This window comes from Labeo rohita, chromosome 24 (assembly GCF_022985175.1).
Source record: "Labeo rohita strain BAU-BD-2019 chromosome 24, IGBB_LRoh.1.0, whole genome shotgun sequence".
NCBI classification, from domain to species: domain Eukaryota; kingdom Metazoa; phylum Chordata; class Actinopteri; order Cypriniformes; family Cyprinidae; genus Labeo; species Labeo rohita.
Window position 1 is genome coordinate 13,488,964 of NC_066892.1, and position 19,233 is coordinate 13,508,196.

General features: G+C 35.6%; 1 protein-coding gene across 1 annotated transcript in view; it reads left to right on the forward strand.

Annotated features, from left to right (window-relative positions):
• The first annotated feature begins 67 nt into the window (after nucleotides 1-67).
• Nucleotides 68-19,233, forward strand: part of LOC127156144 (uncharacterized) — a 37,210-nt gene continuing 18,044 nt past the window's right edge. Inside the window, exons 1-19 of the mRNA XM_051098879.1 lie at nucleotides 68-283; nucleotides 3,100-3,301; nucleotides 3,609-3,739; nucleotides 3,827-3,894; nucleotides 4,955-5,148; nucleotides 5,707-5,742; nucleotides 7,544-7,772; nucleotides 7,891-8,015; nucleotides 8,094-8,206; nucleotides 8,307-8,413; nucleotides 8,787-8,923; nucleotides 9,075-9,182; nucleotides 9,288-9,395; nucleotides 9,474-9,590; nucleotides 11,955-12,153; nucleotides 12,257-12,525; nucleotides 12,933-13,069; nucleotides 13,226-13,390; nucleotides 17,277-17,486. Coding sequence (XP_050954836.1) covers nucleotides 215-283; nucleotides 3,100-3,301; nucleotides 3,609-3,739; nucleotides 3,827-3,894; nucleotides 4,955-5,148; nucleotides 5,707-5,742; nucleotides 7,544-7,772; nucleotides 7,891-8,015; nucleotides 8,094-8,206; nucleotides 8,307-8,413; nucleotides 8,787-8,923; nucleotides 9,075-9,182; nucleotides 9,288-9,395; nucleotides 9,474-9,590; nucleotides 11,955-12,153; nucleotides 12,257-12,525; nucleotides 12,933-13,069; nucleotides 13,226-13,390; nucleotides 17,277-17,486 — 2,724 coding nt within the window. The 5' untranslated portion in view covers nucleotides 68-214. The remainder of the gene's footprint in view (nucleotides 284-3,099; nucleotides 3,302-3,608; nucleotides 3,740-3,826; nucleotides 3,895-4,954; nucleotides 5,149-5,706; nucleotides 5,743-7,543; nucleotides 7,773-7,890; nucleotides 8,016-8,093; nucleotides 8,207-8,306; nucleotides 8,414-8,786; nucleotides 8,924-9,074; nucleotides 9,183-9,287; nucleotides 9,396-9,473; nucleotides 9,591-11,954; nucleotides 12,154-12,256; nucleotides 12,526-12,932; nucleotides 13,070-13,225; nucleotides 13,391-17,276; nucleotides 17,487-19,233) is intronic.

Here is a 19,233-nt window from a genome sequence, read left to right on the forward strand (position 1 = left end):
TAGGATAAGTGAACACAAGGCTCACTGTCTGCACACCTGCCTGGATACAGTTACACTGTTCGGTGAAAACGAAGCGCCTGGTGTCGTTTCCTTTCATTTCGCTGCTCGGGTTCACGTTGAGAGTGCAGGCAGGTATTTTGGGGAAAACCGTTTTAAAAATGCCGGATTGAATCGAGTATTTTAGTTTACCGGTCCAAATGAATGACTGTACGCCATGGAGACCGCGCGAGAAGAAGGCGGGAAGGAGAGCGAGGATGATGAGACGCAAGAAGACGCCACAAGTGTGAGTAATTTATTAAATATCACTATGGTAACCATAGTGTTTCTATAAAATAACACGTCGCTTTAGTCATTGTTGTTATGCGAAATCACAATGTAAAATGGTGTGGGATGTCCTTCAAATAAAGAAAAGTTTAAATATATTTTATCGTGTTTTTTATATATATAATTTATATTTTTAATATAATAACAGTAGCTGTATCTACGCAATTTTGTCGTAAAATGCGGTCTCTATGACCGTTTCTGTGAGGGATAAAACATTCACCTGAGTTGAAATCATGAATTAAGAGGCTTCTTTTGAGTTATAGGCTTGACCCTTGTTTGACATTTGTCAGATAAATTATTTTTAAATTATTTTGAATACGTAATTGCATCAAAGTTGGTTTATTTAACTGTGTATACATTTACCTGTCTAAATAAATTGCTGTGTGCTGCTACTAGGCGAAAGATAGGGAGCGTCTAGTGTTTTTTGACTAAGATAATAATGTTCAATGGCTGTCATCGAAAGTGTAACGTTACATAAATAATTTACACAGAGGAAATGAACTCAAATGTCCGTGTGTGTGTGTGTTTACATCTATACTTTCCTCTTCTTAATTAATTTTTACAGAGCCATTACGTTTTTTTATACTTTTATCTTTTACACTTTGTAGACGGTCCCTGTGTTCCTTAATTGTTTTGTGTTTTGACTAAATTTAAAGAAGGGGAACATGCGGTTTACGTGCTGACACATAAAACATAATTCGTGGTTGTCCGAAAAATATCAAGCTTTATTTTCCTTGGAAAGACTTGTTTCCCCATGTTGTCTTGGTGTAAAATAAATACAGCGATCGAGATGGGATGACATCATGTGAATAATGTATGACTGGACAACCACAATGAAGAGACTCATGGTGATGGTCACAAACCACAAATGGGCAGAATGTAGATTAAATAGTGACGGTAGGTGGTGACCATTGGGTGACCCCATGTGTAAAGTTATTAGGGCCTGACTGTGTCTATTTAATGAGAATAGTGTAGACATAAAAAAAAAAAAGTTTACATACACCTTGCAGAATGAGGGATTATACAAAAAAGAGGGATTATACAAAATGCATGTTATTTTTTATTTAGTATTGATCTGAATAAGATATTTCACATAAAAGATGTTTAAAGTCCACAAGAGAAAATAATAGTTGAATTTATAAAAATGACCCCGTTCAAAAGTTTACATACACTTGATTCTTAATACTGTGTCGTTACCTGATTGATCCACAGCTTTTTTTGTTTGTTTGTTTGTTTAATGATAGTTGTTCATGAGTCCCTTGTTTGTCCTGAACAGTTAAACTGTCCGCTGTTCTTCAGAAGAATCCTTCAGGTCCCACTAATTTTTTGGGTTTTTCAGCATTTTGCTGTATTCCAACCCTCCAACAATGACTGTATGATTTTGAGATTCATATTTTCACACTGAGGACGACTGAGGGACTCACATGCAACTATTACAGAAGGTTCAAATGCTCACTGATCTTTCAGAAGGAAAAACAATGCATTAAGAACCGGGGGAGGTGAAAACTTTTTGAATTCGAGGATCAGGGTAAATTATTTTACTTATTTTGTCCTCTAGGAAACATGTAAGTATCTTCTGTAGCTTCTGAAGGGCAGTACTAAATGAAAAAAATATGATATTTAGGCAAAATAAGAGAAATGTACACATCTTCATTCCATTCAAAAGTTTACACGCCCGGCTTTTAATGCATCATTTTTCCTTCTGAAGCATCAGTGAGTGATTCAACCTTCTGTAATAGTTGCATATGAATCCCTCAGTCATCCTCAGTGTGAAAAGATGGATCTCAAAATCATGGAAATTTTTGGAAATGGTTCAAATACACAAAAATGCTGAAAAAACAAAGAATTTGTGAGTCCGGAACGATTTTTCTGAAGAACAGCAGGCAGTTTAACTGTTCAGGACAAACAAGGGACTCATGAACAACTATCACTAAACAAAACAAACAAAAAAACAACAAAAACAGCTGTGAATCATTGTGAATCAACACAGTATTAAGAATCAAGTGTATGTAAACTTTTGAACGGGTAATTTTTATAAATTCATCTATTATTTTCTCTTGTGGAGTATATGTAAATGACTTTTATGTGAAATATCTTATTCAGGTCAATACTAAATAAAAAATAACATGCATTTTGTATGATCCCTCTTATTTTTGTAAAAGAATTAACATTTTGCAGATTCCACAAGGTGTATGTAACTTTTGACATCAACTGTATACGTTCATACTATGTTCAAGAAAACCCTGGCCCAGATGCTTCTATCAGGCTGGATAGATAGAAATTGCAGTAACTGGTTGTAATCATTTGTCAGTTGTCCATTAGGTCATTGTGAGCTCAGAGTGAGGAGGATTTTGTAACCCAGTTGGATCTTTCTTAGAATTACTGAGTGGCTTTACATGTAACTCTAACCGCTCATTACAATAATATCTGTTTGTGATACGACCACAACACACACCTTAAATTCAAAAGCGAAGCCCCTGATTTTGCACTCGTTTTCTTTTTGATTCATTTAAAAAGGGAAATAAAAAGTAAAATATCCCTTACACAAGAAATAAGTCGTGGAGTTTTGAAATGACAGCAGCAGCACTGGAATAATGTATGACTCTTTATGACTCCCGCATTGTGTAATAAAGTTATGACAGTACCCTTGCAAATGATTATAATCCAGGTCATCACACTTAACATCTCCATTAACAGCGGTTGTTTTTTTGTGCATGTGTGTGAGTGTGTGTTTGTTATATCAGATTCGAATGTGATACATACCTGTGGTTTCAGGTAGCTGATGTGTCCGTGGAAGTGGCTACAGTGGACGCATCTCTTAATAAACTATGCAGAAGATACAACAGACGCAGAAGAAGAGGAAAAAAGCTCAAGAAAAAGAACCCAATATTAAATCTACAGAATCTGGCCATCCTCATCACAGTGGTGGTGTTTGTCATTGTGGTGATAATGTGGTCCCTTCTGTGGGTTTTTATATGTAAGCTAAACACAAACACACATACACTCTGTACTGTACATACCCTTGTGAAATAGAAGTGTGCCTAATTGTACTGAATGTGCATTTGTAAGGTATTTCAAATCTTTAAAAAAAAAAAATGTAAAAACTACTTGACTATAATATTACAGAAATAAGGCCACTTAAGCGTACTTAAAGTGCACATTCATGACTGTTTCTTATTACACCTAAGTACACTTTTGCAGTATTATTTTCCATAATAAGTGTTTTTTTAAGTGTAATTTCACAAGGGTTATGTCCACAGTTATTTAACTGAAGTGTTTTGTAGTCCGGAGAGAGAGCAACAGCGGTGTGTATTTTGCTGGTATGTTCCGTGTTGCCAACGTGGAGTTTATACCAGAGTATCGGCACGCCGACTCCAGTGAGTTTGTCTCCATGGCAAACCGCATTCAGCATGTGGTGAGTTACACGGCATAAATATGTTATAAGAATAAAAGGCCTTAGAAACCATTATAACCCTCACCTTAATATGTCTAATCTAATAAGATAACCAGTGTATACCGAACGTCATCAGTGTCCAGACTCTACAAACAAACCGTCATCTCTGATCTGAGGTAAAGTTGCTCTAGTATTACTCTGCTAGGAGGAATTTGGAAGGTTTACAGTTGAGGTCAAAAGTTTAAATACACCTTGCAGAATCTGCAAAATGTTAATTATTTTATCAAAATAAGAGAAATCTTACAAAATGCATGTTATTTTTTATTTAGTTCTGACCTGAATAAGTCACTCACTGATGCTCCAGAAGGAAAAATGATGCATTAAGAGCTAGGGGGTGAAAACTTTTGAACAGAATGTGCACATTTTTCTTATTTTGCCTAAATATCAGGCTTGTGCACAATTCAGAATTGAATTGAGAATGACTCCTAAATTCCAATTCAATTCTTGAATTTGAATTGATGTCAAAAACAGGATCTAGAATTACAATTCGAATTTGAATTAAAGGAAGCAGAATTGCAATTCAATACAAATTCAAAGAAATTCATATACATAAGTGAAGTGTTTAACAATGAAGCTTTACAATATATGTCAGATATGATTTCATTACATATTCTATAAATGATATTAGTTTGAACTACTTGTACAGATTACATTAACAGGAAATGTTTCCCCCCCAGCAATGAATGTTAAAAGCTCTAGTCACAGAACACATAATTAAGTTTGATTTGAATGAATTTGAATTTAATTCCACTTCCTGTCATTCCAACTCCAATTCAAATTCAACTTCCTGTGGGGAGTCAATTCAATTCAAATTCCAACTCATGAATTGAATGGCGGCCAATTCTGAAATTCTGAATTGTGCACAAGCCTGCTAAATATCATATTTTTTTCATTTAGCACTGCCCTTCAGAAGTTACAGAAGATACTTACATGTTTCCTAGAAGACAAAATAAGTTACATGTACCCTGATCTTCAAATTCAAAAAGTTTAATCCTCAACTGTATAATGTCAATAAATGATCCATTTTAAGTCTGCACTACTTGTTTGGCTGTTTTGACATTTTTAATTTGTAAGTTCACATTTAAAGTCAACATGAAGTCACTTTTTATTTGCAGTAATATTTAAATTTGATTTCATCGAACATTAACTGTAATCCGTGACCTCTGTTCTCATCAGTAATAACAATCAAGGTGGTGTTTTGGTGCATTTCTGGATGATCTTCGTGGTGCCGCACCTGAAGACTCCATCGGTGTGTGAGGACTGTGTGAGTGCCATCCTCAAAGACTCTGTGTACATGAGTCTGAAGAACAGGTCTTCAGTGGGCTTCCTGCAGGGCCTTCCTGTGGACATAGACTCCATTCTTGTTAATGGTAATCTCTGCCACTGTTTACCTACTTTACATAATGTTATATTCTGTGCACATATTCCTTGTACAGTTTTTTGTAATAACTTCATCTTAAAGGTATAGTTCACCCAAAAATGGATATTCTGCCATTAATTACTCACCCTCATGTTGTTCCCAACCTTTAAGACCTTTATTCATCTTTGAAACACAAATTTAGATATTTTTGATGAAGTCCAAAAGCTTTCTGACCCTGCACAGACAGCAATGCAACTGACACGTTCAAGGACAAGAAATGTAGTAAGGCAAAGAAAACAAAAATAACAACTTTATTCAACAATTTCCTCTCTTCTGGGACAGTCTGCCACCATTAACAAGAGTACAATGATGTATCCATCTGGTGTACTGATGTAGAACATGCGTAGCACCTTGTTTACAAGCAGAGGACTGCACATGCATTAACCGTGGTACTCTCATTAATGGCGCCTTCAGCGACACGGAGAAGAATAACAGAATTTTCATTTTTCTGTGAACTATCATTCTAAAAAATATTTAATTTTAAACTTCTGTTTTCTTGTCTTCTCAGTTGCTTTACGCTCAGATTACACATCAACAGCTGTGGGTGAGTCCGTCAAAACAGATAAGTGCATACAGATGAAAAACCAGGGTGGTGCACAATTCAAAACTGCTTTTTAAATTACATTTTATTCCAGAACTTGACTTGAATTTACCTTTAAGGTAGCAAAATTGCAGTTTGAACTAAAAAGAAAATGTAATGTACACTACTGATTAAAAGTTTGGAGTTGGCCAGTATTTTATGATGTTATTTAAAGAAGCCTTTTATGCTAAAAGCAGTAATATTGTGAAATATTATTACGAAATTTACAGCCATTACTCCTGTCTTCAGTGTCACATGAACCTTCAGAAATCATTCTGATATGCAGATTATCATCAATGGTGAAAACAGTTGTGTTGTTTAATGTTTTTGTGGAAACCATTATGCATTTTTTCATGATTCTTTGATGATCGGAATGTTAAAAAAACAGCATTTTTTAAAATGTTTTTTAACAATGTAAATGTCTAAAGTAAGAGTAGTAAGAGTAGTATTCATTTATTTTTCAAATTAAATTTCATTTCATGGACCATGGTGCAAAAAAAACATTTATCCCAGTTTACAAAATGGAACCATGGATGTCAATATTTATTTTTTATTAATTATTGAATCATGTATTTAATTGAATTAATTTATTTATTTAGATAAATATAACACTCTGATTAACAGTATTAAAATTACATAAAATATAACGTGAAGAGATTTTGCCCTCAGCCAAAACTATTTGCTCTGGAACAAATATTAGATTAAGGAGACCAAAGACTGTCCGTTAGATTTACCCAAAACAAATTATACCTCATGTTTAACCACTGTAGAGACATCAGAGCCAGCGGCAAATTCCTGAAGATCTCGGCAGGTTCATGAACGCTGAACGGCTGTTGGCGCCCTGAAGCTCACATCTCAGAAAAAACTACTAAAACTACATTCTGTGACACAAAAACAGCATTTTTATAAAATTATAGTGGATCTGGGTGTCTGCCATGACAGTTGCTGTGAGAAATACTGCAAACGGAGTGATACAAACAGTGAAATGTTTGGCACTCCAGTATCACTAGAATATTGCACACCTCTCAGCCAATCAAATTCGAGGACCAGCATGAACTGTTGTATATATATATATATATATTATATATATATATCAGAGGTCACGTTGTAGCTGTAATTCCCTCTCCTGTCCAGTTGGTGGCGTAACCTAATATTGTTTCATAAAAATGAGAATCTATTAAAATTGAGAAATATTTTAGTGTATTTCGTTGTCCTTGCTTGTGTGGTGTTGAACATGAAAAGTGATGAACAGTCTCTGTTGATCTGTTCTCTTCAAAATAAATGTTGAATATAAAAAAGCCTATATGGTCCTGTAGGTTCATGATTAAAAGTGAAAATGTAAACAAAAATAAAAGCAATTAAATGTGTTATTATAATTCAAATATGAATGAATTAATGAATTAATTAATATGACGGGTAATAATAGATTACAACAGAATTTTTACGACCCTGTCCGGACAGACAAAGTTAAAGTCTAACGCAATCTCTGACATATATATATATATATATATAGTAAAGAAAACCAATTTGTTTATTAATATTGTATTGTATGTAATGAAAACCAATTTCAGTTTCATTCCTGTGTGCCAATTCAGTTCAAAATCACACTTAAATTCAGATTTTTACTTCTAAATCTTGCCCAACCCTACACAAACAAAGACTTGTCTATTATCTATGAATGTCTATTATCATTAACAGAAACTTGTACTGTATTATTGCAGTTCTGTGTATGATGGGTGCTGTTATCATGTCTCTGTGTGTCCAGGCTCTCAGTGTGTGGATAAGCTATATGCAGGTGTTCCTGATGTGAGTATTCCCCTCAACGTCTTCTCCTCATGGGGAGGCTTGAGCTGCTACATCAAATTGACAAGCGCTCCAGGTTCTGTCATCCGACTCACTGTGAAGAGCTTTCGCATTGACCCTAGTGACTGCGTCTACGATGCCCTCACTGTGTACGACGCTCTGCTTCCCATGAGAGGCATGATTCTGTACAGGTTTGTGAAATCTTGTTTTTTTTTTTTTTAATTTTAGGAGAAATCATTCCAGAGATTGTAAAGGGGAAAATGGTGAAATATCAGAGATCAGTTTCATTTTGATGTATTCTTTTTAAAGGTTTTGTGAGTCAGTGTCATACCCGATCTCATTGGTCTCCACCTCCAATGTCATGCTGCTCTCCTTCAGACTCACTCAAGGCAACAAGGTCTTCCGAGGACTCTTCCAGGCTCTCATGGAAGAGCGTGAGTCCCTTGACTAAAGTACCTGTATTTTTGTATATCCAATTGTGATCCTGAGGCCATTTTGTGTTTCCCATACAGAGTGTATGAATATGATAGCGTTACCCACTGGCCCAGGTGAAGCTGGAGTGATAAACAGTCCGTTCTACCCCAGCCTGTTGCCCCGTCAGTGCTCCTGCACCTGGATGTTTCAGGTACTGCACCCAATCAAAATCTTTTTTAATGTGCAGTGATATTATCCACAGCATCCATGAGACAGACGGGTCCTTTTTTTGTTGGGTGTTGATGTGTCAGATGCCCAGCGGTGCTCTTGGAGTGGCTCTCAGGTTCCAGAACTACATGCTAAAACTAAAAGACTTGCAAAACTGTGAACACGGCTGGTGGAAAGTCAATGAGATTATGTAAGTAATATTTCCAAGTCAGTTAAAGTACATTTGTACAATAATAACTGTATACTAATACCATACATACCATCAAACAAAGTATCTGTCATTATTTACTCACCCATTTTACTTTTTGTTCTGTGAAAGCAAAAATTAGATCTTTTCAGACTGAAAAAAACACAAAATAGGCCCATAAAATGGTCCATACAACACGATTTTTGTTCCACAGAAGAAGGTCAAACAGGTTTGGAACAACTTTATGGTGAGTAAACAATGACAGATGTTTATTTTGGTGACCTCTTCTTTTGTGTTGACGGTAAGTCATATTTATCAGGTTATAGACTGATTATAATTTTGAGCTGGTATAAAAATAACACTGATTGATTTACAGATACTGTGGAAATTACATTGACCATTCAACCGTCTTCCGTATTCCTGCGCGAAACCCTGAAGTGGTTTTCCGCTGCAGCTCACGTAATGCTGACCAACCCTTCAGTGCCACTTACAGCAGCTACAACACCAGTCAGCGTAAGAACAATGCAGAGGAAATGCGGAACAATTTTAAAATAGTCATTTTTCATCAGAACTTCTCACTTACGAGAAAGAGAATAATATTTGTCACTAAAATGACTCATGGCACTAAATGTTCTTACACTGGTCTTGTTTGTGTTTTTCCAAGCATGTCCAGAGGGCCACTTCCTGTGCTCCACAGGTCTGTGCGTGGAGAAGTTCAGGCGCTGTGATGGACTAGATGACTGTCAGGATGAAAGCGATGAGATTTTTTGTTGTACGTTAACCACAAAATCATGTAATCCCAGTAGTTCTGCAATAGTAAAACAAATTATCTGTGTTAATATTTAACATTTTATTAGCATTTATCTCTGTCCAACAGCTAAACCTCCTAAAATCTGTGGAGGTTCATCCCCTTTGCACCCATTATATATCTGTAATGGAGAGATGGACTGTTCCAGTGGTAAAGACGAGACCAACTGTACTCAGGGTAATGTGAGAAGTATTTAAAAAATTCACATTTTGAGATTGAATTGTGTGTACACTGATTAATGTGTTGGCTATGCAGAGACTAGCTGTTCTGGAGTCAGTTACCAATGTGGCAATGGAGCCTGCATTCTTAAGAAAAATGCAAAATGTGATGGATTACCTGACTGCTACGATCGCAGTGATGAGAAAGACTGTGGTAAGTTTTATTTTGGTAATGTCTAGAAACAGTGTATCGCTCATCAAATTGGTTTGTTTGACATATAAAAAGACAAAACAGATTTGTCATAGTTAACACCATTAATGTCTGTTTTAGGGTTTTTATTTCCACTATTATTATTAAAATCTCCTGTGAGCCAAACAATCAACAGTATGGTAACTTCCAATCCATATGAGGTATCAATATTGAGTCAGTTTGATGTCAAATGTATTGAGACCACAGAATTAAAAATAATAAAAATTGTTGTGACGCGTCACCTTGGGCGTCAGCGTTAACGCTTCTCATTTACTTTGAATGGTATGACGTCAAGCGTTGCCGAACTGAATTATGGGTCCGTTGCGTCACGTCACTGGCGTTGCTTGCGACAGAAGTTAAAAATTTTTCAACTTTTCAAGCGCCAATCAGATCGCCTTATGCAAATTTACTAGTGCAAACGCTAGCCAATCCCGTTCGGTGCGGATGCTGGCCAATCAGCACGAAGCTTCAGACACGTCCTCCGTGAAGCGTTAACGCTGACGCCCTGTGTGAATGGTGCGTAATGGGCAGCCTGAGTTCGAGTCCCGGCTTGTGATCCCACCCCCCCCCCCTCTCTCTCACCCACCTCGCATTCTGTCTGAAATACTGTCCTATCCTAATAAAGGCAAAAATGCCTAAAAATACAATATATATATAATATAAAAAGCTGAAGACATGACGAAAATGTACATAAACTCAAAATCTAAAAATTGCAAGCAAAAAGTTTTCTTTTCTACTATTATCTTTTTTTTTGTGTTTGCTCACTGGCACTTGCACTTTTATTTTCTTCTTACTCACACTTTAGTTCTTCGCATTAAGAGTGAGAAAATAAAAGTGCAAGCAAAAACAGATTATTGTAGAAAAAGAAAACATCAATTTGCCCACAAAATCTAATTGTGCTTTATTTTTTTATTTTTTGGATGTTTTCTTTATGTGTCTTTAATTTCATGATTCACATATACAGTACAACTCAAAAGTTTTTGAACAGTAAGATATTCAAAGTCTCTTCTGCTCATCAAGCCTGCATATATTTGCTCCAAAGTACAGCAAAAAAAGTAACAGTTTGAAACATTTTTACTATTTAAAATAACTATTTTCCATTTAAATATATTTTAAAATATAATTTATTCCTTTGATTTCAAACCTGAGTTTTTAGCATTATTACTCCAGTCACATGATCCTTTAGAAATCATTCTAATATTCTGATTTGCTGCTGAAAAAACATTTATTATTATTATTATGTTGTAAACAGCTAGAATTTGTTCAGGTTTCTTTGATAAATAGAAAGTTCAGAAGTACAGCAATACTGATCTTTCTATTCATCAAAGTATCCTGAAAAAATGTACTCAACTGTTTTAAATATTAAAATAATGATAATAAATGTTTCTTGAACAGCAAATCAGCATATTAGAATGACTTCTGAAGGATCATGTGACACTGAAGACTGGAGTAATGATGCTGAAAATTTAGCTTTGATCACAAGAATAAATTACATTTTAAAATATATTTAAATAGAAACCAGTTATAATATATTTTAAATAGTAAAAATATTTCAGAATTGTACTGTTTTTGCTGTACTTCGAATCAAATAAATGCAGGCTTGTTTAAAAACAATAAAAATGTTAATTAACTGGTAGTGTATGTTTTTAAATTCTGTTACCGAAATACATCTGACGTCAGAATGACGCAAAATATCAAAGCAATTTCCACATCCTTCCAGGAGTCTCCAAAAGTTTTTAGGACCACTTTGTTTCACATATGACTCGCTATCCACTCAACCCAAAGTAGCCTTCATATTCACATGATGATACTGCTGCTATTATTATGATCTGTTGACCTTTTTGTAATGGTTGACTTGAAATTGTGTTTGGTAATTGGTGTGTGTGTTGGAGCTGAATCAGAGGGAGATTACAGAATACAAACTGAGCTTTGATCATGGTTCATTCTCTTTCTGAACGCTCTGTGATTTTAATGGCTTTGGCTAATCAAATGCACCTGTCATGACTGAGCAGTTTATGCACATACAAACATTCGCTTTTGGTCAAAAGTTTGAAATAATAAGTAATAATACGTTGAAATAATGAAATAATAAGTTTTTTTTTTAATGTCTTTTTTCTCTATGCTTACCAAAGCTGCATTTATGTGATGAAAAACACAGTAAAACAGTTAGGTTGTGAAATATTAGATTTTAGCAATGTTGAAAACAGTTGGTTTTGCTGCTTAATATTTTGTGAAAATCATGTTACTTTTTTTCAGAATTTGTACTTTGTTCTTAAATACAAAGTATTTAATCCGCTTGTGTCTGATATGTTTCCATATGATTTGTAGCTTGTGGCAATCCCACCCCTTCAAAGCGTGTATTTGACAGCGCTGCCCCACAGCAGCGTATTGTGGGCGGGATCAATTCGGTGGAGGGGGAGTGGCCATGGCAGGTCAGCATGCTTTTCTCCGGTAATCTGTATTGCGGAGCATCGGTACTCTCTGATGAGTGGCTCATTTCTGCAGCGCACTGTTTTAGCAAAGAAAGGTGAGGAACTTTAGGTAGATCTATACTTTAAATTGTTAAATATCGAATTTATTATGAGCCATCTTAATGCAGTTTGAGCATGTGTGATCTTTGATGCTTTCAGGTTGGCAGATCCACGTATGTGGACGGCTCATTTGGGCATGTTAAACCAGGGTAGTGCCAAGCATGTGGCCGAGATCCGTCGAATTGTGGTGCATGAATACTACAATACGAGAAATTTTGACTATGACATCGCCCTTGTGCAGTTAAAGAAGGCCTGGCCCCGCAGTCTGGAGCAATATATCCAGCCCATCTGCCTGCCAGCCCCTTCACAGACCTTTACTGAAGGACACCGCTGCTGGGTCACGGGTTGGGGCTACCGCTCTGAACAGGGTAAAAAGCTCCAAAACAATGACAAATGATGTAACAATACCATTCAACCGTTTGGGGTTGGTAAGACTTTGTAATGTCTTTGAAAGAAGTCTCTTATGCTCACCAAGGCTGCATTTATCTGATCAAGTGCACAGCAATATTGTGAAATATTTTTACCATTTACAAAAAAACGGTTTTCTATTTTAATAGATTTTAAAGTGTAATTTATTTCTGTAATGCAAAGCTGAATTTTCAGCAGTTATGTCAGTGTTCAGTTCACATGATCCTTCAGAAATCATTCTAATATGCTAATTTGTTGCTCAAGAAACTCATTATCAGTGTTTAAAACAGTTGTCCTGCTAGAAAAAAAGAGTTTGTTTTGTACAATATATGGCATATAAATAGCATATTTCCCTCTGTTTATACAGATAAGGTTCTACCCACTGTATTGCAGAAGGCAGAAGTTAGCATTATAAGCCAGGGTGAATGCAAGAGAAGCTATGGCGCTGTGTCACCCCGCATGCTGTGTGCTGGCGTTCCCTCAGGAGAGCAGGATGCCTGCCGGGTGAGGGGAGATAACAACCATTGGACTGGTTCCTGCTTTATGAACCGAACATAAGCTTAGTATCTCATTTCAGAGCATTATTAAAGGACTAACCTTTCTCATTGATGAAAGTGAGCTGTCTCCCTGGATTTTTACATAACCAATTTTTGATTCCAGGGAGACTCAGGCGGTCCTCTGTCCTGTCAAGCACACTCAGGCGGCCGCTGGTTTCTGACGGGCATTGTGAGCTGGGGTTCTGGCTGTGGCAGACCCAATCTTCCTGGAGTTTACACCAGAGTGGCCAAGTTCATCGACTGGATCCAAAGACATATTCAAGACTTATGAAACACACAGCCAATAAATCCACCTTATAATGTATTTCACACAATCAAAATGAGCCATTTTCATCTCAACAGCTGTTCCACACCAAGTACATGTGTTATGTAATGGTCTGTCAATCATGTAACACCATTATAATACATTTGTCTTAAACAATAAATTTCTTGTAGTCTTTTTTTTTTTCAGCAATAGCAAATAATCCCTGTCAAATAAAAAAAACAAGTTACAGTATACATAATTGATACTATATAGTATGTTAACCTTTTTTAAATGATCTAAAATAATATATTTTAAAAATGGTATATATTAGCTGGTCTTCCAGTCTGCTCATTTGGTTTTAGAAAGATTTTGACCACTTTTTTAGCTGGTTAGGCTGGGAGACCAGCTTGACCATTTTAGCTAGGCTGGGAAACCAGCTACTTCCAACTTAAACCAGCATTTTTGCAGCATGGTTAATACTACAATATTACAATATAGAACTAATAAGCTAACTATTAAATTATATTAATAGTTTTGCGCTATGGTTGTATATTGGCACAGCTGTGACCCGGACATAGATATTCACAGCGTGCCCATATACAACAGTATTGCACAGCTATAAGTGTGATATTGCATTTATACAACAGTCTGACAACACGAGTATGTAAATACATAAAAAAACAACAAAACAACAACAGAGTGTCTTTAAAAACCGTCTTTTGTCCAAACTACTTCCTTCCACCATGGATTCAATTGTCAAGTTGACAGTTTAACAGCTGAGCCCAAGCCTCCATTACTAATTCAAAAATGTCACTTTAGAACTAGTAATGAAGGAACATTAAGTTGCTTCATTAAAAGCTTACTGTAGTTAATATCATTTAATAAACAAGCCATCGTAAAAGCTGCTATGTAATTCAGTCAAAAGTACAAAGGCAGTGCACTGATATACATATATGCATTAAATTTTCATAAAATATAATGTGTTGAGATTCTGCCCTCAGCCAAAACTATTTGCTCTGGAATAAATAATAGAATAATAAGACCAAAGACTGTCTGTTAGAGTTACCCAACACAAATTATATCTCATGTTTAACCACTATAGAGACATCAGAGAACTTAAAAATAGGTTGACATGTTACTTTGTAGCTAAATATGGTAAATGTTTAACGATAAATGATTATTAATATTAGTCTGTGAAGTAGAGCTTTAATGTTATTTTTACAGTGTTCGTCCTTGTTGCTGGGAAATCAGTATTTCACGGCGCGTCATCAATCGGCCAAATTGGCGGCACTGAACGTAAACAATGCCACTGAAACGAATGAAATTTGCATATGATTATTGCTGCTGAAAATGGTCAATTATTGTCATGTTTTGGGCTGTACTAATAGGTTAACCAGAAAAAAACATTTGGAGTAGCCAAAAGTTATAACAAATCAAAAACTGTCTGAGGAAAGAGAGCGTTTGTGGTTGGCCATACTGAACCAGGATTTCCAGGGCAAGACTGTTGACAACATGTGTTTGTTCTTATCATTTCCTGGTCAAGTAGGTGAAATATTAGGCTAATATCTTAATTAATACTGCTCGTATGTATTTTTTACCACCTATGTACTTCAGTTTGTCATAATATCACACCTTTTCCTGCTAAGTCCTTCACTATATGATTTAGCAGCTTCCACACGTTTTTTTCTGTGCTTTAGACAGCATAAATTAGCAGAACAACATATTCAGTAGTACATTAAATATGCAATCCATGCACTGATCTATATATATGACTGGATCGCTCATTGCGTTCTAAACTGCCGTCAGGCAGTGAAGCCACCGGAAGTGTTCGATCCGCCATCTTACTATTCCCTACCGACAGAGAGCACCATTGACTCACAGCGAAACCGCTGACCTAAAATCACCCGATTTTAAGTGTATCAGTCACACAGGACTAGTTTTTATGATATGTGTATGTAAATTAATTTTTACTTAAAATCTTATCTGCAGTGTTTATTGTCTTTTCGAGCAGGATAAGCAATGTTTTGAAATCGTTCAGGTGGGTGTGTCAGCTGCGCACTTGCCGACGTTTTGATCAGACACAAAATATATTTCTTAACGTAAGGAATTATGCAGGAAATAGTAAACATGAACATATATCTGGAATTAGTATCTGAAATTGATTCGAATATACAATAAATAATACAAGCATGTTATATTGCTCTATGCTGTATTGAAATTAAAATCTTGGAAATAAAGCTTGATGTCTTTAAATCCGTACCAAATGTAATTAGTCAGCGTTATTTCTCCAAGTTATGATGTGCATATTTTAATGTCCCTAAGTGAGCAACATCTATTTTAAACTCTTAAAGATCGGGCAAATTCTATTATATTAAGTGCCTTAAATTACATTTACCTGACTATAACACTACCTGATTTTCCTCAGTTTCGTCAATGAAAATAGTCTGAAACAAAGTCACTACTAAGCCGCATCTCTATTCAAACACAGCTGTGTTCCGTTTATGAATGAACAGGAGTTTTTAAACGAATCTGAGTCATTGATTCAATTACCCATTCGTAAAGAGAGTGGCTTCATTCCTGAATAAATGATTCAGTGATAAAATCAGTGACTTAACTGACAGTTTTAGTTTCATTTTTAAAGTTTCATTTTCATTTGATCTTTTTAGTTATTTAAATCATTTTAAAATGTTATATTTAACATTTTTGCATTATTAACGTTTATTATTAACATTTATCTCAACATGAATGTTATGTAGGCTGAATTAAACGTTTAAATCATTAACTGCTTCAGAATGATGTTAACGAAATCATTGTTGAAACATGCATTTAGCCTGTAACGTTACGAATAAAAACACTATAACAAAACAGCACAAACAATTATTAACTGTGCAAGGCAAATTATATGTATACAAAGCATAAATCTTTTAGTTTTCAGAATGAGCATTTTGTCATTTGTAAACATGGTGAACGTCCGATGTTTATCATGTTCATGATGTTCGCTACTGCAATGTATATTTTTAATAAGCAGAGCGAATTCCCGACATTAAACAATAACCGTTTACATGCTTAGGACGTTTGCGTTGTGAGAAAGTACAGTGAGACGTCAGATATGAAAACGCTGACTTGTTAGGTGATGTTTTCTCATTAAAGTCGTATTATTTCCTATTCATTCAATAGAACGTTTGCGAGTACTAGGGAATAGCAATATGGCGGCGTAGTGGCTTCACTTCTATGACGTCATGAGCTATCCAGTTCTCTATTATAGATCAGTGAATCCATGCTGTTGTTTACATCCGAGTATAGCCAATATGGCTGCGCATCCGGGTTCTGACCAGGTAAGTGCAAATCTTCTATTTGTTTATGCAGGAGCACCACATGGCAAATAACAATATAATACTATTATTAAATAATGTTTTTAAATAAAAGCATCCACATCAAGGATGACAACACATACAGTAAATACTCTCTTGGGAAGGAAAATGTCCTGGTTTGGCCCAGGAATCGATACAGTGTGCAGCACACGGGGATATATTGGGTCCACTTTGTTCTCAGGCTGCACGCCTCGCTGGCTCGTAACGTGAGACACGGGGGAAACAACAGGGAAATATTTCATCCACACCGACTCCCGTTAAGCAAATATTTTAGCTATGCGCTGATGTTTTTCATCCCCAGCAGACGGACCGCTGTAATGATAGATTCTTCTCCGCGATTAATTTAATGACGCTCTAATCATGTAACATCAGACTGCCCATTGTGGCCCATGGCACACGCACACCACGGGAGAAGTTTGCCCACAATTTCTGTCGCACGGATGGCTATGTGGATTGTACCTGCTCATAGTGCTCCCTTTGTGCCGCGGTGCATGCTGGGGGCCGTGCAGCACCTGTTCACGGAGGGACACGGAGAGTGAATGCTCGCAGCGCCAGACCCGCTCAGGTCGGGTTTCTCCGGGATCGCACTACGTCTGCGGGCTGATTTTTCTGCCCGAGGTATTGTTCTGTATCGCTGCATCGGAGCCATGAGAGAGCGGGCCATGAGGACTTTTCCCAAAAACAGAAGCTGCGAAGTTTACAGCGTCTCTGGTTTAGGAACCTGCGCCCCCGCCGGTGCACCTGCACAGGTAGGAGACCCTCCATCAGCACCGCAAGCACAGACGCAGCGACTACAGCGAATTCAACACTGTCGTGATGCTTTTGAACACTTTTGGCGTCTTGTTTTCATTTCAGTTGATTAAAATGTATTTACTCTAACTTACAAAATACATACAAGTCTACAGTGTGAGTGAAACATTGTTCAAACGTGTAAGTATAACTGTTTAATGCCATGTCTTAAACTTTAATATATTATTCCCGTATTAAAGTACATTAATAGCAGATAAATACGGGAATAGTATTAATTAATGTATCTTAATTTGTAGAAGATAAATACGGGAATAATATTATTTAGTATGATTAAAGTAAAATGCAAATTATGCAGTTTTCATTTTGTAGGTTAGTCAATCACAGTTGGTGCAAATGTACACTACTAGTCAAAAGTTTTTGAACAGTAAGATTTGTAGTGTTTTTTTAAAGAAATCTCTTATGCTCACCAAGCCTGCATTTATTTGATTCAAAATACAGCAAAAGCAGTAATATTGTGAAGTATTTTTATGGTTTAAAATAAGTGCTTTGAATATAATTTTAAATGCAGTTTATTCCTGTGATCAAAGCTAAATGTTCAGCATCATTACTCCAGTCTTCAGTGTCACATGATCCTTTAGAAATCATTCTAATATGCTGATTCATTGTTCAAGAAACGCCTTTTATTATTATTATCAATATTTAAAACAATTGAGTACATTTTTCAGGATTATTTGATGAAAAGAAAGATCCAAAAATCAGTATTTATCTGAAATAAAAAGCTTTTGTAACATTATACACTATACCATTCAAAAGCTTGGAGTCAGTATAATTTATATATATATATATATATATATATATATATATATAGCAAGGATGCTTTAAATTGATCAAAAGTGATGATAAAGACATTTATGTTACAAAAGATTTTAATTTTAGATAAATGCTGTTCTTCTGAACTTTCTATTCGTCAAAGAAACCTGAAAAAAATCTACTTAGCTGTTTTCAACATAATAATAATAATAAATGTTGTTTGAGCAGCAAATCAAAATATTAGAATGATTTCTGAAGGATCATGTGACTTGAGTTTGATGCTAAAAATTCAACTTTGAAATCACAGGAATAAATTACATTTTAAAATATATTCAGATAGAAAACAGTTAATTTAAATGGTAAAAATATTTCAAAATTTTACACTTTTGCTGTACTTTGGATCAAATAGATGCAGGCTTGGTGAGCAAAAGAAACTTCTTTTAAAACATTAAAAATCTTCCTGTTCAAAAACTTTTGACTGGTAGTGTAGGTCTATCTTCTGTGCAGATCTTTGTGGGTCCAATAGAAGTACAATTTTGTTAGTTTATTTTTTTAAACACATAGATGAAAAGCGTGCATGGATGTTACATATCAAATTATACAAGAGAATATGCTAATTCAGATTATACGCAACATTTTTCTGAATTGTCTTGTACTTTCAAAGGTCTTGAAACCGTTGTCACATGGTGGTTATATGCATCTATGGATCCATGAATAACATTTAACATCTACAGACACTTTCCATACTTCAAAAGAGTCTTTATAATCAAAGAAGTTTCTTTAGATTTTTCCAACATTAACAAAAAAAAGATTCAACTGTTCACTGAAAAGTTCTTTGGGAAACCAAAAATGGTTCTTCAATGGAATCGCTGTGAAAACCCCTTTTGGAATCTTTATTTTAAGAGTTTCCAGTTTCTAATTGGTTAAACTGACGTA